Source organism: Coregonus clupeaformis, chromosome 10 (assembly GCF_020615455.1).
Source record: "Coregonus clupeaformis isolate EN_2021a chromosome 10, ASM2061545v1, whole genome shotgun sequence".
Taxonomy (NCBI): domain Eukaryota; kingdom Metazoa; phylum Chordata; class Actinopteri; order Salmoniformes; family Salmonidae; genus Coregonus; species Coregonus clupeaformis.
The window spans coordinates 24,897,617-24,923,916 of NC_059201.1; the positions used below are offsets into that span (position 1 = coordinate 24,897,617).

The 26,300-nt window shown below is 45.3% G+C and overlaps 1 protein-coding gene across 5 annotated transcripts in view; it reads right to left on the reverse strand.

Annotated features, from left to right (window-relative positions):
• LOC121574928 (rap1 GTPase-activating protein 1-like) overlaps positions 1-25,549 on the reverse strand; it is a 57,324-nt gene extending 31,775 nt beyond the window's left edge. For 4 of the 5 annotated variants that reach the window (XM_045222903.1, XM_045222902.1, XM_045222907.1 and 1 more), the window contains exons 1-2: positions 25,470-25,549; positions 17,050-17,085 (exon numbers count right to left, since the gene is read on the reverse strand). In XM_045222903.1, coding sequence (XP_045078838.1) covers positions 17,050-17,085; positions 25,470-25,513 — 80 coding nt within the window. In that variant the 5' untranslated portion in view covers positions 25,514-25,549. Of the gene's footprint in view, positions 1-6,146; positions 6,528-17,049; positions 17,086-25,469 lie in introns of those variants that run through there. The other variant, XM_045222905.1, reaches the window with a different exon arrangement.
• Between the last annotated feature and the right edge of the window lie 751 nt (positions 25,550-26,300).

Below are 26,300 nucleotides of genomic sequence, written 5' to 3' on the forward strand. Positions count from 1 at the left end.
TGTGCGCCCGTCAATGGTAGCTTAAAAGACACCTAACAAAGCACACATGTAATCATCTCACCACTAAGGGTGAGCTTTACAGAGAGAATAGATGATGGTCTCACAGTGTGACTGATGACAGTAGCAATACTATCCTATACGTGTCACATCCCAATACCAATTACAGGGACACCTGCCATACTATCAATGTTTTAAAAAATACACTGAAACACCAAGTCCAGAGCAATGGTTTTGTGCACCTCGAGTTAGTACTACGTACAGTAATCTAATACATTTTTGTAAACTATTTTTATTTAATAGTGACAAATGCCAGAACATTGTGTGAAACAAGTGATGGGTGCAGCTGGTCATCCATGAGTGCCTCAGTTAACAGACTGCAGTGGAGGAGTGATTGGCAGAGAGAGGGCATGTCCTGGTCCAGGGCTAATCTGGAGAACTGAATCAGAGAATGAGAGTCATGCAGCCATTACATAATACAGCTGTCCAAGAATAGCCCCAGGTGAAGAGGTCACCAACCTTCAACCACAAATCTGATTAAGATGCCACTACCATGAATGCTGTGTGTGTGTGTTTGTGTGTGTGTGTTTGGGTGTCCCACACTGACCGTGGAAACTTCCAGTCAAGGTGAACATTTTAAACCTGAAAAGCCTTCCTCCACACGGTACTGCTGGGTCATGGTTTCTGATAAGAAGATGCAAATGAGCTCTCTCTACTCCTCTGGTGGGTGTGGAGTACACCTGGAAATACAAATTAGCTCTCTCTACTCTTCTGGTGGGTGTGGAGTACACCTGGAAATACAAATGAGCTCTCTCTACTCCTCTGGTGGCTGTGGAGTACACCTGGAAATACAAATGAGCTCTCTCTACTCCTCTGGTGGGTGTGGAGTACATTTTTACATTTACATTTTAGTCATTTAGCAGACGCTCTTATCCAGAGCGACTTACAGTTAGTGAGTGCATACATTATTTTTTGTATTTATTTTTTTCATACTGGCCCCCCGTGGGAATCAAACCCACAACCCTGGCGTTGCAAACGCCATGCTCTACCAACTGAGCTACATCCCTGCCGGCCATTCCCTCCCCTACCCTGGACGACGCTGGGCCAATTGTGCGCCGCCCCATGGGTCTCCCGGTCGCGGCCGGCTACGACAGAGCCTGGATACGAACCAGGATATCTAGTGGCACAGCTAGCACTGCGATGCAGTGCCTTAGACCACTGTGCCACTCGGGAGATCAACACACTGTTGACCTGTGCCAGTACACCTGGAAATACAAATGAGCTCTCTCTACTCCTCTGGTGGGTGTGGAGTACACCTGGAAATACAAATGAGCTGGACTGGTTTGCATGTATTGCAACAAAATGGAATGACAAATTCATTTCTCTAGTCCCTGAGCTGCAGAGAGAGAGAGAGAGAGAGAGAGAGAGAGAGAGAGAGAGAGAGAGAGAGAGAGAGAGAGAGAGAGAGAGAGAGAGAGAGAGAGAGAGAGAGAGAGAGAGAGAGAGAGAGAGAGAGAGAGAAAAGAGAGCACATGTTTGCACCAAGACAATAGCTCAATATCCTCAGTAAGGTGTTCCCTGTTTGGTATAATCCATACCAGTCATAATGTATAAACACATCTCCTGCAGAAAATTGAAAAGGCTGCAATGTGGAGGGAAAAACATTCCCTGATTATTGGTGCAACCAACAGATCGATACAATGGTTCAAGATGCAGTAAAAATCCAATTTGATCTAGTGATTAACTTCAGCAGCAAAACCAAGTCTGTTGAAGAGGGCAAGGGGCACCACCAAGCAAGCGGCACCATGAAGACCAAGGAGCTCTCCAAACAGGTCAGGGACAACGTTGTGGGATCAGGGTTGGGTTCTAAAAAAAAATCTGAAACTTTGAACATCCCACGGAGCACGGCTAAATAAAGGGAAATTCTTGAGGGAACCCTGTTTCAGCCTTCCAGAGATTTGAGACTGGGACGGAGGTTCACCTTCCAGCAGGCTAGATGTGCCAAACTTATAGAGACATACCCCAAGAGACTTGCAGCTGTAATTGCGAAAATATTCACCCCCCCTTGGCATTTTTCCTATTTTGTTGCCTTACAACCTGGAATTAAAATGGATTTTTGGGGGGTTTGTATCATTTGATTTACACAACATGCCTACCACTTTGAAGATGCAATATTTTTTTTTTTTGTGAACAAACAAGAAATAAGACCAAAAAACTGAAAACTTGAGCGTGCATAACTTTTTACCCCCTCAAAAGTCAATACTTTGTAGAGCCACCTTTTGCAGCAATTACAGCTGCAAGTATCTTGGGGTATGTCTCTATAAGCTTGGCACATCTAGCCTGCTGGAAGGTGAACCTCCGTCCCAGTCTCAAATCTCTGGAAGGCTGAAACAGGTTTCCCTCAAGAATTTCCCTTTATTTAGCGCCATCCATCATTCCTTCAATTCTGACCAGTTTCCCAGTCCCTGCCAATGAAAAACATCCCCATAGCATGATGCTGCCACCACCATGCTTCACTGTGGGGATGGTGTTCTCGGGGTGATCAGAGGTGTTGGGTTTGCGCCAGACATAGCGTTTTCCTTGATGGCCAAAAAGCTCAATTGTAGTCTCATCTGACCAGAGTACCTTCTTCCCTATGTTTGGGGAGTCTCCCACATGCCTTTTGGCGAATACCAAACGTGTTTGCTTATTTTTTTCTTTAATCAAGGGATTTTTTCTGGCCACTCTTCCGTAAAGCCCAGCTCTGTGGAGTGTACAGCTTAAAGTGGTCCTATGGACAGATACTCCAATCTCCACTGTGGAGCTTTGCAGATCCTTCAGGGTTATCTTTGGTCTCTTTGTTGCCTCTCTGATTAATGCCCTCCTTGCCTGGTCCGTGAGTTTTGGTGGGCGGCCCTCTCTTGGCAGGTTTGTTGTGGTGCCATATTCTTTCAATTTTTTAATAATGGATATTTAATGGTGCTCCGTGGGATGTTCAAAGTTTCGGATATTTTTTTAGAACCCAACCCTGATCCCACAACTTTGTCCCTGACCTGTTTGGAGAGCTCCTTGGTCTTCATGGTGCCGCTTGCTTGGTGGTGCCCCTTGCTTAGTGGTGTTGCAGACTCTGGGGCCTTTCAGAACAGGTGTATACAGTGGGGAGAACAAGTATTTGATACACTGCCGATTTTGCAGGTTTTCCTACTTACAAAGCATGTAGAGGTCTGTAATTATTATCATAGGTACACTTCAACTGTGAGAGACGGAATCTAAAACAAAAATCCAGAAAATCACATTGCATGATTTTTAAGTAATTAATTTGCATTTTATTGCATGACATAAGTATTTGATCACCTACCAACCAGTAAGAATTCCGGCTCTCATAGACCTGTTAGTTTTTCTTTAAGAAGCCCTCCTGTTCTCCACTCATTACCTGTATTAACTGCACCTGTTTGAACTCGTTACCTGTATAAAAGACACCTGTCCACACACTCAATCAAACAGACTCCAACCTCTCCACAATGGCCAATACCAGAGCGCTGTGTAAGGACATCAGGGTTATAATTGTAGACCTGCACAAGGCTGGGATGGGCTACAGGACAATAGGCTAGCAGCTTGGTGAAAAGGCAACAACTGTTGGCGCAATTATTAGAAAATGGAAGAAGTTCAAGATGACGGTCAATCACCCTCGGTCTGGGGCTCCATGCAACATCTCACCTCGTGGGGCATTAATGATCATGAGGAAGGTGAGGGATCAGCCCAGAACTACACGGCAGGACCTGGTCAATGACCTGAAGAGAGCTGGGACCACAGTCTCAAAGAAAACCATTAGTAACACACTACGCCGTCATGGATTAAAATCCTGCAGCGCACGCAAGGTCCCCCTGCTCAAGCCAGCGCATGTCCAGGCCCGTCTGAAGTTTGTCAATGACCATCTGGATGATCCAGAGGAGGAATGGGAGAAGGTCATGTGGTCTGATGAGACAAAAATAGAGCTTTTTGGTCTAAACTCCACTCGCCGTGTTTGGAGGAAGAAGAAGGATGAGTACAACCCGAAGAACACCATCCCAACCGTGAAGCATGGAGGTGGAAAAATTATTCTTTGGGGATGCTTTTCTGCAAAGGGGACAGGACGACTGCACCGTATTGAGGGGAGGATGGAAGGGGCCATGTATTGCGAGATCTTGGCCAACAACCTCCTTCCCTCAGTAAGAGCATTGAAGATGGGTCGTGGCTGGGTCTTCCAGCATAACAACGACCCGAAACACATAGCCAGGGCAACTAAGGAGTGGCTCCGTAAGAAGCATCTCAAGGTCCTGGAGTGGCCTAGCCAGTCTCCAGACCTGAACTCAATAGAAAATCTTTGGAGGGAGCTGAAAGTCCGTATTGCCCAGCGACAGCCCCGAAACCTGATGGATGTGGAGAAGGTCTGTATGGAGGAGTGGGCCAAAATCCCTGCTGCAGTGTGTGCAAACCTGGTCAAGACCTACAGGAAACGTATGATCTCTGTAATTGCAAACAAAGGTTTCTGTACCAAATATTAAGTTCTGCTTTTCTGATGTATCAAATACTTATGTCATGCAATAAAATGCAAATTAATTACTTAAAAATCATACAATGTGATTTTCTGGATTTTTGTTTTAGATTCCGTCTCTCACAGTTGAAGTGTACCTATGATAATAATTACAGACCTCTACATGCTTTGTAAGTAGGAAAACCTGCAAAATCGGCAGTGTATCAAATACTTGTTCTCCCCACTGTATATACTGAGATCATGAGATCATGTGACACTTAGATTGCAAACAGGTGGACTTTATTTAACTAATTATGTGACTTCTGAAGGTAATTGGTTGCACCAGATCTTATTTAGGGGCTTCATAGCAAAGGGGGTGAATACATATGCACGCACCACTTTTCCGTTATATATTCTTTTGAATTTTTTGAAACAAGTTATTTTTTTCATTTCACTTCACCAATTTGGACTATTTTGTGTATGTCCATTACATGAAATCCAAATAAAAATCTGTTTAAATTACAGGTTGTAATGCAACAAAATAGGAAAAACGCCAAGGGGGATGAATACTTTTGCAAGGCACTGTATATTATACAGTATCATACCAACATGTACTTAATGAGGTACAGTTTCAATGAAGGGGTCTGGGACATAGTCCTTAGTAAAGCTTAATGAAGACATTGAGAATATAAAACATTTTAATCTACAAGTATTTAATGCGTCACTGACTGTTATCTCATCCAGATTGCGCAACTAAATCTCCAAAGAAAATGCCATATCTGGCCATAACTGCATCAATAGAGATATGGCATGGCTGGCCCTTTTAATTAGAGCATGTGGGGCCATTAATTATGGCGTTTGGGGCTGTCTGTGGTGCCATCTGCAGATTATGGAGTGTGTTGCCATTTTAATTACGGCATATTTTGCAGTATGTTAACTGTCATATGTCAGCTTTCAGTGAAACCGAAACTAACCTTGACAGTTTGGTTAAGGTTAATGTTTGGGATAGGGTTAACCTCTACGATTAAGTTTAGGTATTCATTCCGAGTGGTTAAGGTAAAGGTTAAGGTTTGGAATAGGGTTAAAACAGAAAAACAAAAGATGACAAAAAAGTGCCTAGCTCTGGGATTGAATTTGCGATCCTCTGAGCCGTAGCTCGCGGTTTGAGCCCGTCCTCAACCCCACCCGCAACACCCTAGCTCGTCGCGAACCTACTAGATGGTAATAGGCACTCGTGTTGCCTGTAATGATGGTAGGAAATTGCAATGGAAATAAAATGACACCCCATGCCATAATTTCACCATTTCAATATGCCTAAATACGCCACAATCCACCAGAGTTTAGCCTGGGATTGCAAACATAGCCTAGAGACATAAAACCATGAATCCAAGCACTGTCAGATTCCTGCATCGACATCATGTATACAAACACCCCTCTAATACACCAACATACTCATACCTGCCTTCTTATAGCTAACAACATCTAGCATAATGGTCCCGTCTTTCTCTTCTACTGCCCACCCCACCTGTCCTCTACCCACACACACTTATAGTTACCAGAGCTTAACCGGCCAGTCCAGCCAGCCAGAACACAGACAGACAGGAGGCAATTTAATCAACCGCAGCAGCTAATGCACAATGAAAGCAGAGTTACTTACCCTAGGCATCAGTGTGAGCAGAGCGAGCGGAGTGCAGAGGCAGGGTCCAGCATGGGATGAAGAGATCAGTGGACGATCAGCACTGCTCTATGCAGCAGAACCTAGTCAGGAGAACGCTGATGGAAAGTGCTGGATACAACTATGTTCTCTCCCTCTCGCTGTCTCCGTCTCTCACAGGCTCTTAGTTTCTACCTCTCCCCTTTTACTTAACTGCTTCACAGAATGGTATTTTGCTATCGCTCACCACCAAATGTCTTCCCCACTTTCTCTCTTTCCTTCTCTCCCTCTACTTCTCTGTCTGATTCAGTTTTAGTGCTCTAACACCTGCTGTCGGATCTCAGCCTCTCCTGTCAGATGATGCTGTGGAAAGCTTCCTCTCTCCCCCTCCCTTCCTCATTACTCTCTCTCTCTCTCTCTCTCTCTCTCTCTCTCTCTCTCTCTCTCTCTCTCTCTCTCTCGCCCTCTCTCTCACACCCCCACCCTCTCTCTCCCTCTCTATCTCCCTCCCTCCCTCTCTCTCTCCCTCCCTCCCACTCTCTCTCTCTTTCTTCACCCACTCTCTCTCCTTCTCTCACATGTACACACACACCACATGCACATGAGTGATCAGAGTGCAGTGGGTGTATGGAGTGGCCGGGACTCATGATGCGAAGTGCTAAGAAGGACATTATCTACCAGACAAGATATCAAATCACTCAGTCCCCATTATCTACCTCATCTCTCTGACAACAATTATCCCGTCCAGCCCATGCGCCATTTGACTCTGTAGCTGACAGCTGAAAAGCGCTAAAAAAACTCTAATCTCAAGCATAGATTATGGATTCACATATGGAGATAAACATAGCCGAATAGGTAAAGGACAAAGTCAGCTATTAACCAATGATTCTGCTGAGATTCTGTCTTTCATAGAGGACAATTCAAATAAAACACAGTCAAATGCATCTGTAAATAGCATCATCTTCAAACCACCATGTCTACCAGGACCAGAAGTCTATCTCATTCTCCACTGAGCCAGATTTCAGTCTCTTTCCACCTCCTCTATGAGTACTTACCAGATATGCTGCACCTTATGGAGTATTGTGTCAGAGAAGCTCCCTTTCCTGGTTCCAAAGCCCATGCTGCCTGCTCCTGTCCTCCTGCTCTGAGGCATGTTCTCTGGCTGCTGCCTGCTGCAGCTCTACAGTGGAGGAGGGTTCCACCTGGACCTGCCTGGACCGCCCAGGCTCAACTAGACAAAGGACCAGGGTGGATGCCCATTGGTGGGGAAACCCAAGGTCATTGGCGGGAGGAAGACTTAGTCCTGTGGTCCACACCCAGCTCAGAGTGTAGTCTTACAGGCCAGCCCAGAGCTCCCTAAAGCCCATTATTTGGGAATGTGGTTGTTTGGGTGTGGTTAAACACCAGTCTCAATAGACACACAAAACAATTTTTTCTAAGGTTTTCACAGCCCGTAGTTTCCCCCTGTCTCTCTCCCAGGTGAACTACTTTGGCACTCACACAGGGAAGATAATTTTACCTCCGATAACCTTTCCCCTCAGGAGACGACAACCAGACCGAGACCCAGGCAGCCTGGAAGGGTCTGATGAGGCACGTGGCATGTGAGGCTAGACACACATCTCAATCTGGGCCTCTCCGATTGGCAAAGCTGACAATAGTATGAGCAGGGTATCATTGTTCCCAAACAGAAAGAGAATGAGAGAGTCAAAACTAGGTCATGGGGAGTCAATATCCCACTCTCATTGTCAGCCCAGACAAAGATCAATGTATTTGAGTAATATTTAGAAAAATAATGCTCTTTGGCATGTGCTAATGCTAATTAAAAGGATGTATAATACCCCATTTGCCTGGAGTTTAATCTCTCTCTCTCTCTCTCTCTCTCTCTCTCTCTCTCTCTCTCTCTCTCTCTCTCTCTCTCTCTCTCTCTCTCTCTCTCTCTCTCTCTCTCTCTCTCTCTCTCTCTCTCTCTCTCTCTCTCTCTCTCTCTCTCTCTCTCTCTCTCTCTCTTTCTCTCTCTCTCTCTCTCTCTCTCTCTCCATTCACTCCCTCTCCCTTTGCCACTGTCTTTTCAGTCCCTGCAGTCATCTGTGGAGGCAGCTAGGCTAAACTTCACATTTACACACTGTCATACTGCAGATACTTCACTCCATGCTGAGAGACAATGCCTATGTGGGAGGAGGCACAGACACTATATTGAGTGTGTGTGACAGAGAGAGGTAAGGAGAGTGGCAATGGCCTCCTCACTGAGTGTGACTGAAGGAGTAACTTTATCAGAGTAAATACCTCCTGTCTGGCCTGTCCTGGGGCTGTGGGATTCTGACTCATCGTTCCCTCTGAGTCTGCAGGGACTAGGAGGACTACACATGGCTGGCCTCACAGAAAATGAGAACCCTGTCAACCCTGCCTCCCCCCTCTGCTTCTCATAATTACATTGTGTTTGGAACTCTTACTCCATTGATTTAGGTAGCCCGGTGCTGGAAACACAGTGTGATGTGAGACAACACGACAACCCGGCAGACAGGCAGGCAAGGCCATGGCCCCTGTCCCCAGTCCCCTGAAGCCCAACGTGATGATGGAAGACAGTCAGGCAGGCAGCAGCCTCCTAGTTCATTCCCAGTGTCAACGCCAGTCTCCCTGACCCCGTGATGATGACACACAGACAGACAGGCACGCAGGCAGGCAGCAGCCTCCTAGTTAATTCCCAATGTCAACACCAGTCTCCCTGACCCTGTGATGATGACACACAGACAGACAGGCAGGCAGGCAGCAGCCTCCTAGTTCATTCCTAGTGTCAGCGCCAGTCAACCTGACCCCTGGGGTTGGAGGTAAGCTCCTCTGCTCAGTAATGAGCCCAGGCCTAACCCAGGTCATCCTTTGTCCCTGTGCTTCAGTGTACTGTTCTGCTCTGCTCTGCCCTGGTCCTGGTCCAGTCGGAGCCCAGCTTAGCTGTGGCTTTTGCTCTGCTGACAAGGTGACTATTTAGGTGATTACAGACATTAATAGGATGGCCAGTGATCTCAGCGGGTGCTCCAGGTGGACCTCAGTGGCTGACTGAAGTGCATTAAACTCCAAAAGCAGCAAACAGTAAAGCTAGCCATACTCTAGGCTAGCCATGACTATACCACCAGATGAAAGCAGCAGAGTTAAATATAGAAGAGATGTATCTGAACCACTCAGGTATTGTTATGCTGATGCACTAGCCACACAATGCCCAAAGCACTGGGATTTGCATAAGAACAATATAAGAACTGTGAATAGTTGGATTTCATTGTTCCACTCATAAGTGAGTAGCCAACATTCTTCAAACTGCGTCAAACCAGACCAGATCCTTCTGACTGACGCATTCATTATCCTGTGAATAATGAAGGCAAGACAACCCACTGATAAGAAGTTGACGTTGACATTCCCCTTCTATCTCCACTGAGGTAGCCTACACACTTTAATTCACCTGGCGGCCGCTACTCTGGCCAATCCCCTGTGCTCATACTAAACCAATTTTAACAACCCTTGATTAGATTAGAATAACCCCCAGACTATAGGGAAGGCTCACAACTGCAAGGGACATTACTCCCTCAATGAGTCTCATCTTATCGATTAATAGCATTAATATATGGACCCTGAGTGGAGGGACTCTGACAGATTACCTAGATCACAGCTGAGTGAATGCACTCTCAAATGCAAATGCTGAAAGCTAGATGCTGCAAATCAGCAAGCCTCTACAGAGAGAGTGATGGGAGGCGGGAGGGATAGAAGGGAGTGAGGGGGGGGGCCCATGCATTATCATATCATCAGATATGAGGGGGAAACTGGAGAGGGAATGTGATGGATTGGAATCGAGTCATTCAAAAGAATGGGGAGGGAAATTACACATCACTTTAGACCGCTCCCTCCCTATGTCAGTCTTCAACACATAATCTTCCTAAGGTATGATGATGTATGTAGATGATGATTTAAAATATTTTTATTTATTTTTATTTTTACGATAAAGGTAAGTGTTACCGGTTGAGACAAATGATCCTTGACTAGTAATGTGGTGGCTGGTGATTGTGGAGTTTCTCCCTATGGTATCTACAGTAGCCTATCCAACTATAGCAGGGCCCACTGGGGATATCAAGTTGGTCATATTTTATTTCAAACCTGCAGCTGTGTGGTATTGTGGAGGTGGGATTGGCACTGTGGGGAGTGATTTTGAAGGAGTCAGGCGCAGGAGGGTAAATCACAGAATAAAAGGGTTTATTCCGAAAACACAGCGGTACGCAGCAATGCGTCAAACACTCCAGTGCGTAAAACTCACTGGGAAACAACAAGGCACACAGGTGAAATATCCCGGCGAAACAAAATACAAGGAGCTCCACCGAGCTAATCTAACCTCCACAATAAACAATCACACACAAAGACAAGGGGGCAAAGGGAACACTTATACAGGCACTGATGAGGGGATATGAACCAGGTGTGTGTAATAAACAAGACAAAAGGAAAGATTTTACATTTTAGTAGACACTCTTATCCAGAGCGACTTACAGTTAGGGAGTGCATACATTTTCATACTGGTCACCCGTGGGAATCGAACCCACAACCGTGGCATTGCAAGCGCCATGCTCTACCAACTGAGCTACACGGGACTAGATGAGGAGCGGCAGTGGCTAGAAGGCCGGTGACAACAAACGCCGAAGCCTGCACGAACAAGGAGATGACGCAGCTTCGGAGGAAGTCGTGACAGTACCACACCCCTTGATGCGCAGCTCCAGCAGTGCGCCGACACCGGCCTCGGGGATGGCCAGGAGGACGCGGAGCAGGGCGAGCCGGATGGCGACGGTGGAAATCAGAGAGAGGGATTGAGGATATCCCTCACCGGGACCCAGCACCACTCCTCCGGACCGTACCCCTCCCACTCCACGAGGTACTGAAGGCCCCCCACCCAATGCCTCAAATCCAGGATGGAACGGACGGAGTACGCCAGGGCCCCCTCGATGTCCAGAGGGAGCGGAGGAACCTCCCGTACCTCAGACTCCTGGAGCGGACCAGCCACCACCGGCCTGAGGAGAGACACATGGAACATGGGGTTAATACGGTAATCTGGAGGGAGTAGTAACCTATAGGTAACCTCGTTTATCCTCCTCAGGACTTTGAACGGCCCCACAAACCGCAGGCTCAGCTTCCAGCAGGGCAGGTGGAGGGGCAGATTCCAGGTCGAGAGCCAGACCCGATTACACGGTACAAAGACTGGGGCCTCACTGCGGTGGCGGTCGGCGTTGGCCTTCTGGCAACGCACGGCGCGCTGGAGGTGGACGTGAGTAGTGTTCCACGTCTCCTCCTCACACCGAAACCAGTCATCCACCGCAGGAGCTTCGGTCTGGCTCTGATGCCATGGTGCCAGAACCTGCTGATAACCTAAAACACATTGAAATGGCGATAGATTAGTGGAGGAGTGGCGGAGAGAGTTCTGGGCATATTCGGCCCATGGCAAGAACACCGACCACTCCCCCGCCCGGTCCTGGCAGTAGGACCGCAGTAACCTACCCACATCTTGATTCACCCGTTCCACCTGCCCATTAGACTCAGGGTGAAACCCAGAGGTCAGGCTGACCGAGACCCCCAGACGTTCCATGAACGCCTTCCAGACCCTGGATGTAAACTGGGGACCCCGGTCAGACACTATGTCCTCTGGCACCCCGTAGTGCCGGAAGACGTGAGTAAACAGGGCCTACGCAGTCTGCAGGGCCGTGGGGAGACCGAGCAGGGGCAGAGGAATGAGGCGGCAGGCTTTAGAAAAGCGGTCCACAACGACCAGGATGGTGGTGTTACCCTGAGAGAGGGGAAGATCAGTGAGAAAGTCAATACACAGATGGGACCATGGCCGTTGTGGAACTGGTAAGGGCTGTAACTTACCCGCTGGGAGGTGCCTAGGTGCCTTACTCTGGGCGCACACCGAGCAGGAGGAGACATACACACTCACGTCCTTAGCCAAGGAAGACCACCAGTACTTTCCGGTCAGGCAGCGCACTGTACGGCCGATACCTGGGTGACTAGAGGAGGGTGACGTAGATCAGACGGTCACGGACAAGAGACAGCACCCAGCTGGACACTGAGGTGGAGATGGCTCTGTGCGTAACGCCTGCTCTTTGTCCGCGTCCATCGCCCACACTACCGGCGCCACAATGCAGGAGGCCGGCGCCTATCCCAACCTCGGACGCATCCACCTCCACTACGAATGGTAATGATGGATCGTGATGGGCCAGTGCCGGGGCTGAGGGAAACAACAAGGCACACGGGTGAAATGGAATGATGAGATGAGGAGCGGCAGTGGCTAAAAGGCCAGTGACGAAGAACGCCGAAGCCTGCCCGAACAAGGAGAGGAGGCAGTTTCGGAGGAAGTCGTGACAGGCACACCATTTTAACAGGGCACGATTGGTGTGATTTATAAATCGGCAAATGGGCGGATGTGTGTGCCTCCTCCTCCAGCTGCCTGCTCTCTAGCATGCATTAAACAGAACAGGTGCTTAGACTAGAAGTGAAGTGTAAAAACTGCTTAACAACTTTTGTTAATTGTTGCGTCAAAGGTCTGTCTTTTCTACAACCTCCACCAGAGTCACCTCGTGGTAATGGTCATACAGTAGAATGGGTTCTATCTAACTAGCATAGACACCACTCTGTCTGGGTCACCACTCAAATTGAATGCTCAGTGAATACTCAGCTTTCTCTACATGCTCAGTGACTTACAGTACCCCAAAAATAACCAGACCCCATTCAAATGCATAATCCGAAACACTCAAGTAATCAGCATCTTAAGCACTCCCAGTAGCAGTTGAATAAGTGAGTTCCGTCCTCACCAGCTTTCTGTGTCATTAGAGATGCCAAGAGGACTACAGGGACCCGTTTGACAGGTGAGACACACTGTGACACTGGTGCCCACATCCACAATTGTTCTCTCTGGGGCTGAGTTCAGCTTTCCCCTCACGACCTGCCGCTGCCTGCATGCTTGTGTTAGGGTGGATGGCAAGCCATTACAGAGGAGCTCAGGAGGACATCCTGGTAATGAGGTCCTACTTCAGCTCCCCCTCCTCATCACTCACCACTGATGATCACTTCATGACTTCATGACACCGCTCTGGGCCCTGAACGGGAACAGAGCCTCGGCAGCAGTCAGACGGGATACCCATTGGGTTCACTGACATGCAAACACACACACACACACACACATACCCACACCACCTCATCAACACTCTCTAACCCCGACACAATCAAACTGTTACACACACACAAACTGAGGACAAAGGACTTTACCATGGCTTAAAGCTGAGTTATGTCCTTGGGGAAGTGTTATTTCCAAAACCACAGTTAAGACTAACACTGAAAATGTCATTCAGAAAAGTCTGGATGGTTATATATATTCAGCATGGCAGTGAAGAAAATTTAGAGGGTAAACGGTCCCATAATCAAGAGTAATGAAGTTTACAACTATTTCACTGCAAGAAGAACGTTGAAGAATGTTGAAGAACATTGTGTTCTGAGATGGTCATGATTGATCATTAACCACTAGAGGGCACTTGCCACACATACACTGAGGGATAAAAAAACAACACAGCCTACATGGATGGAGTTTACTATGTAGTGAGTGTCAAGTTACCATTATCACTGCTAACCATAAGAGGAAAAACGACACACACACACACACACACACACACACACACACACACACACACACACACACACACACACACACACACACACACACACACACACACACACACACACACACACACACACACACACACACACACACACACACACACACACACACACACACACACCTGCCGGCTGCTGAGAGAAAGGATGACTGAGGCTCTGATGGATTTAAGAGGGATGCGATAGCATACTGTGTCTGATTTAAACCTGCTCTCGTAAATCTGATTATCAAGCTGCTATTCTTACACAGTGACACCTTTCAGTCCTGTATAATGGAGATGGAGTCAGTCTGGGACATCCTTCTTCTGACTTCTTAGTAAGTCATACATGGTCTAGCCTTCCTAAATTATTTATAGCAGTGATGAATGCATTTAATAAATACAGATGAATGTTTGTCTTATTTCTCAAAAATAAAACTTTCACACAAACAAACCCAAAAAAGGCTTTTCATGATATGGGTTTTTTATCCACCTGCAGGTACAGTGGGGAAAAAAAGTATTCAGTCAGCCACCAATTGTGCAAGTTCTCCCACTTAAAAAGATGAGAGAGGCCTGTAATTTTCATCATAGGTACACGTCAACTATGACAGACAAATTGAGAATTTTTTTCTCCAGAAAATCACATTGTAAGATTTTTAATGAATTTATTTGCAAATTATGGTGGAAAATAAGTATTTGGTCACCTACAAACAAGCAAGATTTCTGGCTCTCACAGATCTTTAAGAGGCTCCTCTGTGCTCCACTCGTTACCTGTATTAATGGCACCTGTTTGAACTTGTTATCAGTATAAAAGACACCTGTCCACAACCTCAAACAGTCACACTCCAAACTCCACTATGGCCAAGACCAAAGAGCTGTCAAAGGACACCAGAAACAAAATTCTAGACCTGCACCAGGCTGGGAAGACTGAATCTGCAATAGGTAAGCAGCTTGGTTTGAAGAAATCAACTGTGGGAGCAATGATTAGGAAATGGAAGACATACAAGACCACTGATAATCTCCCTCGATCTGGGGCTCCACGCAAGATCTCACCCCGTGGGGTCAAAATGATCACAAGAACGGCGAGCAAAAATCCCAGAACCACACGGGGGGACCTAGTGAATGACCTGCAGAGAGCTGGGACCAAAGTAACAAAGCCTACCATCAGTAACACACTACGCCGCCAGGGACTCAAATCCTGCAGTGCCAGATGTGTCCCCCTGCTTAAGCCAGTACATGTCCAGGCCCGTCTGAAGTTTGCTAGAGTGCATTTGGATGATCCAGAAGAGGATTGGGAGAATGTCATATGGTCAGATGAAACCAAAATAGAACTTTTTGGTAAAAACTCAACTCGTCGTGTTTGGAGGACAAAGAATGCTGAGTTGCATCCAAAGAACACCATACCTACTGTGAAGCATGGGGGTGGAAACATCATGCTTTGGGGCTGTTTTTCTGCAAAGGGACCAGGACGACTGATCCGTGTAAAGGAAAGAATGAATGGGGCCATGTATCGTGAGATTTTGAGTGAAAACCTCCTTCCATCAGCAAGGGCATTGAAGATGAAACGTGGCTGGGTCTTTCAGCATGCCCGGGCAACGAAGGAGTGGCTTCGTAAGAAGCATTTCAAGGTCCTGGAGTGGCCTAGCCAGTCTCCAGATCTAAACCCCATAGAAAATCTTTGGAGGGAGTTGAAAGTCCGTGTTGCCCAGCGACAGCCCCAAAACATCACTGCTCTAGAGGAGATCTGCATGGAGGAATGGGCCAAAATACCAGCAACAGTGTGTGAAAACCTTGTGAAGACTTACAGAAAACGTTTGACCTGTGTCATTGCCAACAAAGGGTATATAACAAAGTATTGAGAAACTTTTGTTATTGACCAAATACTTATTTTCCACCATAACTTGCAAATAAATTCATAAAAAATCCTCCAATGTGATTTTCTGGATATTTTTTCTCATTTTGTCTGTAATAGTTGACGTGTACCTATGATGAAAATTACAGGCCTCTCTCATCTTTTTAAGTGGGAGAACTTGCACAATTGGCGGCTGACTAAATACTTTTTTCCCCCACTGTAGATAATGATAGAATTCAACATAATGACTTACTGAGTGCAGCGAGAGCACTGTGCAGAGCAGCACTGTTCAGAGCAGCACTGTTCAGTGACTAGAAGGCATTCCCTCCCTTTGGTGTCCTGCTACATTAGCATGCGCTACAGACCTGTTCGGAACACGATGCAGAATGAACCCCCAAATCCCCTCTTGATTAAGTTCAGTGGGAGAATGTGGCCAACGTTACCCTCTGATGGTCTTTCAGAATCATCCTGCACCTCTATTGGCCCTGTCCACACCCCCCATCTTCACCCCTCTCCCTCTCTCTTTTCAGCAGATTATCAGCCCTTTCCAAAGTTCTTATGAGATTGCTTTACACGGATATATTCCATTTCAGATGATAATGTGTAAAAGGGAATCTATCTCATGTTTAAACGCTGCTTGGCCAGAAACTGTACATACATTAGGGTCAGGGGAGACAATGGTGATTCAATCTCTACTACTCTCTTGTACTATGTTCAAACACTCACGTTTCACCCTGTGGCAGTGGTAAAAGAAGACTTTATCAGACTGGGTTGTGAGTGTGTATTTTTGTCCCTGTGAAAAGGACACGTGTGAGACAGACTCACACACAGCTCCTTGCCTGCACTACGACACCCTGGCAAAATAAAATATGTCTGATAAGTGGAGGCCTTCTTTCCAAACGCTCCATTTCTCTAGCACTCTCTCCATCTGTTACCTTGCCTGTATTTACAGGGAATTCACACATCTTTCTATCATGCTGCCAAGGAGGGAATATTACATTGCCCTCCTTCTCAATATTAATTATGTTACCAGATGCCCTGATCCACAGCCATGACATTAGGCTTCCTCAGTGCCCATATATGTTACTGTCTGATGTAGCAGTTCACTGAAGGAAACCCAAGCATGGCTACAACAGCAGTATGGCACATTGAGCATAGACATATTTGGTACAACATACACAGTAAATAAAGACATTGGCTGACATCCATGTAATGTTTCATGTCCTGTTATTATGACTGGAATCAGTACTTAACCGTGGTTGGACATCTTAGCTGGATAAAGAAAGCTATTGTATGAGGTGGCCTATCTTAGAAACCTCTTATTAAATTAATCTCCAGTACTTTTAAGAGTGATCTAGAGCCACCTATAGGGGGGGGGGGGTAAACTCACCATAGACTTCTGGTCCTGGAGAAGGTCTTGTCGATACTAGAAAGAGAAAGAACAAAGAGATGTCAGTTCAGACTTCTTGTCTCCCACCATCTTCACCTGGTCTGGTTTAATCAACTGGGTTCCACTGAGTGTGTTAGGTCATATCAGACTAAAGAAGAGTCTAGACCACTGCCTTAACCGTAAGACTACCAACTGACTGGCTCAGTTGGTAGAGCGTGGCGCTTGCAACCAGTACGTAAAAGTATGAAAATGCACTCACTACTACACTCTGGATAAGAGCGTCTGCTAAATGACAAAAAATGGAAACAGCGTTTTAGATTCAACTCTAAGGTGAAAGCATGAGGGATTCTGGCTGAGGACTAATTTGGCTGAAAATAATATCTACGTCATTTACATGCCTGTAAAAATCATCATTCAGAAAGAGAATTTAACCATAGTCTGTATTTAAAACAGCATCAACCTCCATGGACCCATGGCACCAGATTAATGAGTCCATCAATTCATCTCTCTCTGCCTGACAACCAGCCGATGGGCACACTCTCAGGCTTATGGCTGGCACCATCTCCTAGGTGAGTAGGCAGTCTGGCTGAGGTGCCAGTGTGCCAGTCAGACAGTCAGAGCCCATTGTAGCGCTCAAAATATGAGGAAATCCACAGCGGATAGGATGACGATAATCATAGAATTAGGAATTAGAATACTAGAATGGACATGAACCTTCTTATGATGGTATAAAAGGTTAGCCATTTTGGTCAGGCGGTTGGTCAACCATGGTTTGCCAGTGCTGTGATAAGATATTGTGTAAAACAATGAATTAGAAGAATTGATCTGCACTGTATGCTTGTTAGCTAGCTAGCCAGACAGTTTTAGAGGAATTATTCAAATTAAATGCCAATATGCCAACATTGCAGTCAATCCGTAGCCATACACTGGCTGAAATCAATTGATGATAGGACTTTGACAAGTTTTAAATGCAACAAGTACTGATATTGTTTCGTATAATATCACTCACAGCTTTTATTTTCATGCATAAGTAAAATCAGGATTATGTGTCTACTGCCATTCATTCATGGATTTCTCCTTGGCGACAATGGCTGTCATCACCCCATTCTGGAACTTTGAGGGTATATGACATAGCCCCTCTAGTAATTTAATAGGATCTCTATGGATGAGATGGAGAGAGCAACAGCCCATTTTATTCTCTTGGCAATTTTCCATGGATTTGTTTGTGGTGTTTGCACAGAGAGAGATAGCAGTTCGAATTCTGACTACATTTACCATGCTGCATACAAATCAAACCGGACAAATGCTCTGCCTGGATCAATCACAGGAGCCGTTGTGGAGTAAATGCTGAATAAATGCTGAATACGGTCAATCAATCAACTGCTAATCACCGCTTATCCCTGCCCCCCTGAATCCTAAGCCAATCAAACAAATGTCATTGTCATTCATAGCAAATCAAACTCCAACGAAAGCCATCCATCATGTAAAATAACAAACAGGCAATCAAAGCCCCAAGTCTCTCTAATGGAAAGTATCAGAGAGAGAGATTAAAGGTACAGGTACCCTTCACACACCCCATCAACAGGAGAATATGCTTTAGAACACAACAGGCATTCTAGGTTAATATAGGATGGCACAGCAGATTGAATATGCTTTTATAGTAAAGTATACAATCTGCTGGGCAGAACTAGCATACTGCTGCAGACCTCATCGATGCTGACTAGGTGACATTGGATGGATGTCATTAATCTATCCTACCTTTCTCCCTCTCTTTTCATACAGGCCCTTTCAGGTTGATGAATGTGACAAGCGACGGCCCCTGAAACAGTTCAGATTTTCCAATGCCAAGCCAGTGACACAACGTGCATCCTAATAGCATACTTTAAACCCAGCATGGTTTAATATCATCCCCCTTATCTATTCTAAGGACGGCATTTTCTGCAATTTAAACTGATCCATTCATGCCTTGTTTGAGTTCTATGGGATATTAGCAGCAAAGATGAGATGAATCCCTGTCCTGAGGACAGGACAGTGCAAAGGGAAGGGATCACTGCCGCTACCTCGCTTTCCAACCAAGGTGCATGAATTGAGGAGCAAACTGAAGTAGACAGGAGATTCGTCAACTCTTGGAGGACAATGCAATTTAATTAAAAAAGCTTATTTATTGTTAAAAGTAGAACCAACACGTTTTGGCTTCTGGCCTTCTTCAGGGTTTTAGGACAGGACAGGAAGGAGGAGTGGTGAAACATGCTTTAGATGTATGGGTGCATCTTGCAGTAGAATGGCTGTGCCACTGGATGGCTCAATAGAGCTGGAGGTTCAGTCTGTTGCACAGGAGGAGGATGGGCTCAGAGTAATGGCTGGAACGGAATAAATATCACCCCGTGTAGCTCAGTTGGTAGAGCATGGTGCTTGCAACGCCAGGGTTGTGGGTTCGATTCCCACGGGGGGCCAGTATGAAAAAAAAAAAATGTATGTACTCATTAACTGTAAGTGGATAAGAGCGTCTGCTAAATGAGTAAAATGTAAATAAATGGTATCAAATACATCAACAACATGGTTTCCATGTGGTTGATGCCATTATTATGAGCCCTCAGCAGCCTCCTGTGGTCTGTGGAGGAGTGATGGGTTCCCTCAGGACATCCTCTTTGTCTCTACATGGCTGAAGATACAGTATGAGGAACTACGGCTGAGGAGATGAGGAACTACCTAGAGACCTACTACCTGTTTTATAAGATAGGTAACGTGAAAAATTCAACATTTGCTTAACAATCCAAAAATAAGAACCAACTGTTAAACTCCCTCACATGATCGCACCATTAGTTGTGTTCATACAAACAAGTATTCCCCCCTCATCGTTACAGTATGACATTCTGCACAACTTGAAAGTTGTTGTAAGACAACAGGAAAAGGCCATTTGCGTTCTGTTTGTGTTTGACTGTTAGGAATAACAAATATCAGGCTGTCACTCAGGGATCTCTCTCTGCTCCTCTTTCTGCTGACTGAGGGGAAATCTCTGTTTTGGTGTTAACAGTACACAGTGGAAAACACGCCTGCACAAAAACAATGTCACAACCTGTTACCAGGCAGCCACCATAACAATAATAATACAGATCATGGTATCAAACCAAACATAATAATATAAAACATATTTATAATTATCTTATCAAATAAATGGCAGTGACCATAATTAGGAAGTGATATCTAAAGCCTACAGAGCCAGTACGTCCAACCGGCCTCACAACCGCAGACCACGTTTATGGCGTCGTGTGGGCGAGCAGTTTGCTGATGTCAACGTTGTGAACAGAGTGCCCCATGGTGGCGGTGGGGTTATGGTATGGGCAGGCATAAGCTACAGACAATGAACACAATTGCATTTTAGCGATGGCAATTTGAATGCACAGAGATACCGTGACAAGATCCTGAGGCCCATTGTCAGGCCATTCATCTGCCGCCATCATCTCATGTTTCAGCATGATAATGCACAGCCCCATGTCGCAAGGATCTGTACACGATTCCTGGAAGCTGAAAATGTCCCAGTTCTTCCTTGGCCTGCATACTTACCAGACATGTCACCCATTGAACCGTGAAATGCTTACTTACAGTACAAGCCCTTAACCAACAATGCAGTTTTAAGAAAATAGAGTTAAGAAAATATTTACAAAATGAGCTAAAGTAAAAAAAGCAAATAGTCCAGGTAGCCATTTGATTAATTGTTCAGCAGTCTTATCGCTTGAGGGTAGAAGCTGTTAAGGAGCCTTTTGGACCTAGACTTGGCACTCCGGTACCCTCTGTAGCGCCTTACGATTGGATGCCGATCAGTTGCCATACCAGGCGGTGATGCAAACAGTCAGGATGCTCTCGATGGTGCAGCTGTATATCTGGAGACCCATGCCAAATCTTTTCAGTCTCCTGAGGGGGAACAGGCGTTGTTGGGCCCTCTTCACGACTGTCTTGGTGTGTTTGGATCATGATAGTTTGTTGGTGATGTGGACACCAAGGAACTTGAAGCTCTCAACCCACTCCATTACAGCTCCATCGATGTGAATGGGGGCATGTTCGGCCCTCCTTTTCCTGTAGTCCACGATCAGCTCCTTTGTCTTGCTCACGTTGAGGGAGAGGTTGTTGTCCTGGCACCACACTGCAGTTCCTCCTCATTGAACATCTCATTGTTTTTAACAAAATCATCTTCTTCTTCTACAGTACATTTTAATCTACTTCAAATACATTTCCTGGGCTAAATTATACCCTCAAAACAGGGCCCAAAATGGCATATGAAAAATGACATTTTGTGCTGCCCCAAATATATGAATTTCTAGTTTCACATTGATTAAGTCCTCCGTTTGTGATTACAGTATGTGCCATCATTTTGAACATGCTGTAGGATGCATTATTTACTAATGGCAATTTTAATTTTTATGTGTATACAAAATCAACCCTAGTCAAAAAATCGTATAGGATTATGTTACAGGAGTGGGTTGCAGTTCCGGAGCGACCCACTAGGTGTCATCCTCCGACAACCTTATGCACCTCCTCACTCACAGTCGGGACTAATTATCTGCCTGTTGATGTCACCTGTGGCTATCTGATACACCTGTGTATTTATGCCCTCACTTCCCTGTGTTCCCTTGCTCAGTTTTCTCTGCTAGTTCCTTAATGTCAAGCAGTACGTATCAGTGTCGGATCACGTGACGGAGTTACAGGTACTCGAGAAGTGTTCTCCCTGTGTCATTGTGTTTTTCCAGTCAGAGTTATCATTTCGTATTGTTTGCTGTCAGCCTGTTTTTTGGAGACCTATGTGCTCCTCATTTGTTTTCGTGTATAGTCCATTGTTTTGTATCCTGGCTTTGGACCACCAGTAAAGATCCTTGTTTCGCCATCCTTGCCTACTGCCTACTGTCTATCCTGCACCGCACCTGGGTCACACCTCACACCAACCCTTACAGGATTAGTGATTTTTCCAATAGAATCCAATAGGATTCTCACAATCCTATAGGATTTTGTGTCACCTCTATCAGAACCCTATCGGAATCCTATTGGACTACTTTTTTTCCTATTGGAAATCAATCCTATTCGATCCTATAGCTTTTTGATAAGCCTTGTACGATTTTGTCACCCCAATCAGAATCCTATTTTTATTGAACCCATTAAATTATAGTTTGTTGGTCATTCATTCCAGTACAATACAACAACATTAATTACAACATTTTCTTTAATCGTAAACTACAGTTCTATGTTAATTTCGGTTTTATTCACCCCCACAATATGACATTGATTCAAGGCTGCCAGCTCATTTGCATTACCAGTAGTGCACCTTTTTCAACAAAAAAAATAGTTATTTTATTCTTACTCATGCAACTTCCTCTCTTTGAATTAGATATGACATACTATACACTATATAAATGTTATAATAACAAGCTTTTTGGGGGTTTTCCCCTTAGAATGCACAGCATGTATCTGATCCCCTGTAGCTCAGTTGGTAGCTCAGTTGGTAGAGCATGGCGCTTGCAATGCCAGGGTTGTGGGTTTGTTTCCCACGAGAGGCCAGTATGAAAATGTATGCACTCACTAACTATAAGTCGCTCTGGATAAGAGCGTCTACTAAAATATAAAATCTATACATTGCTTATATGCAAATAAAAATTAGAAGGAAAATACATGTTTAGGTACAGAGAACACAAAGATATGAGCATTTCTTTCATTGAATATATAATAGTCAGCTATGCATACAAAAAATACAATGTCCCCCCCCCATCTCCTTCCCTCCCAGGGTTGTACTACCCCCTCTCCCTGCCCCCCTCCCTCCCTCCCTCCCTATCTTCCCTATCTCCCTCCTGGATCTAACTACCAGTGCCCATCTAGTGACCTCTTGGCACACCTGATCCCAAAAATATGATGACCTGTGTCCCATTAAGATTTGATCAAATTGTTAATCTAGCTCTATGCTGTTTGGTTGTAATGCCACATAGCACACCTTTTTTTAACACAAAAGGTTTTTGTTATATGATTATAAATAAATAAAAATACCTATTAGGGTGTGGTGCCTGGCCTTAAGAGGCAATCAAGGTTTTCTAATTAATAAAATCCATTCCCTGCATGTCTTTTCACTTCTTTGTAGAATGGAGTCCAATACAACACAGCAAAGTGAGGAAGAAGTTCTAGCTCATGGCTAAACTGAAGGTTGAAATGTCCTTGGTTAGAGGCCTCCCGAGTGGCACAGTGGTCTAATGCGCTATTCCACTAGAGATCCTGGTTCGAGTCCAGGAGAACCATGGGGCGGCGCACAATTGGCCCAGCGTCGTCCAGGTTAGGGGAGGGTTTGGCCGGAAGGGATGTCCTTGTCCCATTGCGCACTAGTGACTCCTGTGGTGGGCCAGGCGCAGTGCACGCTGACACGGTCGCCAGGTGTACGGTGTTTCCTCCGACACATTGGTGCGGCTGGCTTCCGGGTTAAGCGGGCATTGTGTCAACAAGCAGTGCGGCTCGGTTGGGTTGTGTTTCAGAGGATGCACGGTTCTCGACCTTCGCCTCTCCCGAGTCCGTACGGGAGTTGCAGCGATTGGTTGATTTTTCAGGGCCTTCCTCCTCTCAAGGATTTATTTTGATACTAAAAGCAAATGTCCCTTTTGAAAAATTAACAAAGAAATACATACAGTCAAAGAAAACTAACAGAAAACCATGTCCATCCTGAACACTCAAGTACATCCAGTAATGTCAGCATGGCTGTTCACCATGCCTGCTATACAGTATTCCTTATTCTTACCTGAGGCCCACAACGTGTATACGGTGCAGTATAGTATCTTGAACCATGTGAATGAACTGAACACTGTTGTTGTGTTTTATTTCTTCATATGGACAAAGGCTCTTTGTAATAGTATTCTCGCCCTATGTATTATTCTCCCCCAATTTTCTGAGTTCCATTAACCATTTATGTGCTCGGGGAGGCTGTGTATGGAAAGATGCACGCGGTTATAAAGATGTGACAAAAAAACAAACTAGAGGAATAAAATGTCCATTAACGGGGACAAGCTCCATTTCTCAGAGTGCAGATGGCGGTCAGGGAGACTATCTAATGTGCTCCACTACTCAGAGCTGTGTGTGTGTGTGAACACATGCATGTGGTTCCTCCCCCACTTCTATAGCTGTGCAAACCTGGCGCACAAAAAAACCTAAGAATCTCACTCTGTCCATATAATTCACTACAGTGCCAACCACAGCATGTAGAGCCTGAACAGTCGGTTGATGCTGGGCTGGAGGGTGGGAGATTATGTTAAAACAGCCTTGACGATCTGACTTTGAATCAAACGGTGTCCATGAAACTCCACACACACTGTACTGTACTATTCACACAGTGCCTAAGGGTCAGCCAAAGGCTGAGTTTGTACTCTGAGTCTCATGAGTGAAATGTTTTCCTGCATGTAGCTGTCAGTGCCCAAGGCCAGGGCAACATAATGATGGAAGTTATAGTTATTCCAGTGCCAAGGGGTTTTCGAAGCAACTAGTCTACACAGTATCATACATCATTGAATGCACATCAGTGCTGTGCTGAAGTGTGTAATTTACAGTAAAAACACACTGACCAACATTCATACCATTATAATGCATTGACGTGAGCCACATCTAGCTAAACTCTTCATATGCCATCCACAGACCACAATAACACTGAATTAATTGTAACAGATCTGCCAGTGTGTTTTACACAGAGACCGTACACTATATAACACATAGACCGGTTTAACAGCATACCTTGAACTCTTGACCTCATCAATGCAACACATTCCCAGCAGCATCTAACAGTACCCCAAAGAGCCAAAGCAACAGGTTAAAGTGCACTGACTTCTCCAAAAACTAATCAAATCTAAAACCTATGAACCTCTGTCTCGCAAGCAAGCAAACAAACAAACATACACACCCCCACCATGCCTATCTTTGCAGTGCTGGGAATAAAAACAATAAAACTCACTAGTTGGACATAAATGAAACACATTACTCTCCCGCACATTACTATTGTAATTTAAAAAGTAATGATCACAGCGGTAAACGTGTTGGAGTATATTTCATAATTGTACCTCTATTTCTATCTAACTCAACTCCTGTTTCACTGACCTCATTATGAAACCACTTGAGTAACTTTCAGAGCTAATCATAGATGTTAACGAGTTGTAGTTCAGAGCAGACACTGTTGCCTGACCTTGGTATCTTCCTCTCAACTGCTAGTCTGCTGAATATCTAAAGTATTATTCCCCAGGTGGCCTCATTAGATCTCAGGCCTAAGTCTTCAGTGATGGAGTTAATTCCATACCAGGTATTACTGTCTGTTACACCTCCCCATTACTATCCCCCACCAAGGCTATTTCTAGCATGCCGAGAGACACACATAAGTAAATGTTATCTGTTGTCCGAATGGCTTTCATCCTTACCCTCCATATGCTCCAAAAGTGAAGCTCCTCTTTCTCTGTGACATCCTACTTGCTAGGGCTGCTGAGGCTTTCTTGGGAGACTGTCCACATCAGTGGAGTTCACAGCAAGTGAGCAATGGGAGCACTCATACCTCTCCCCTCCCTCCTTCCCTCGCTCTTCCTCCCTCCCTCCTTACCTCCCTCCCTCAGTTATTCTCTTTAAACTCCCTAGGCTGTCAGAGGCTGTGTGTTTTACAAGAATACATTTCTGTCTGTAAACATCCCTGCTCTCCACCTCCCTCTCTCCTTTCTTCAATTCCTCCTCACTTCTCTCCTCCGCTCCCTCAGTACGTCATATCTCCCTCAGACTAAGAGAAAGGTGCGTCCAACCATTCCGTTGCCCTGGTAACGAGCAGGTGCCCCTCTCTCCCTCACTTAGACTAAATTCATTTCCAGGCACTCAGAAAGAAAGAACTCACATGTCCTCAATTTCCATCCTCATCCTAAAAAGAGGTAACTTCTTGTTTCAGCTTAAAACCTCAGTCGTATTATCACTAAGTTGTTCAATAGAATATGTCCTTTACTTAAGTAGTCTTAATATTGTACAAGGGAGAACATTTGTATTTGTTAGTAGCAGCTGCCAGATTCAAGGCTCTGACAAAAGGTTGAATAGTGGACGATAATGACTTGCACTGACCTTGTGGTAATCAGCTCACCCCTATTGGAAATTGGAATCTCATGACTTTTCTCCTACCCTACAGTCAAGTCTATGTAAAAATCAAAAGGTTAAGGAGGTCAAACCCAAACAAACACCCTTGCATCTCATGCAGAAATGTTGATTGTACAGAAAGC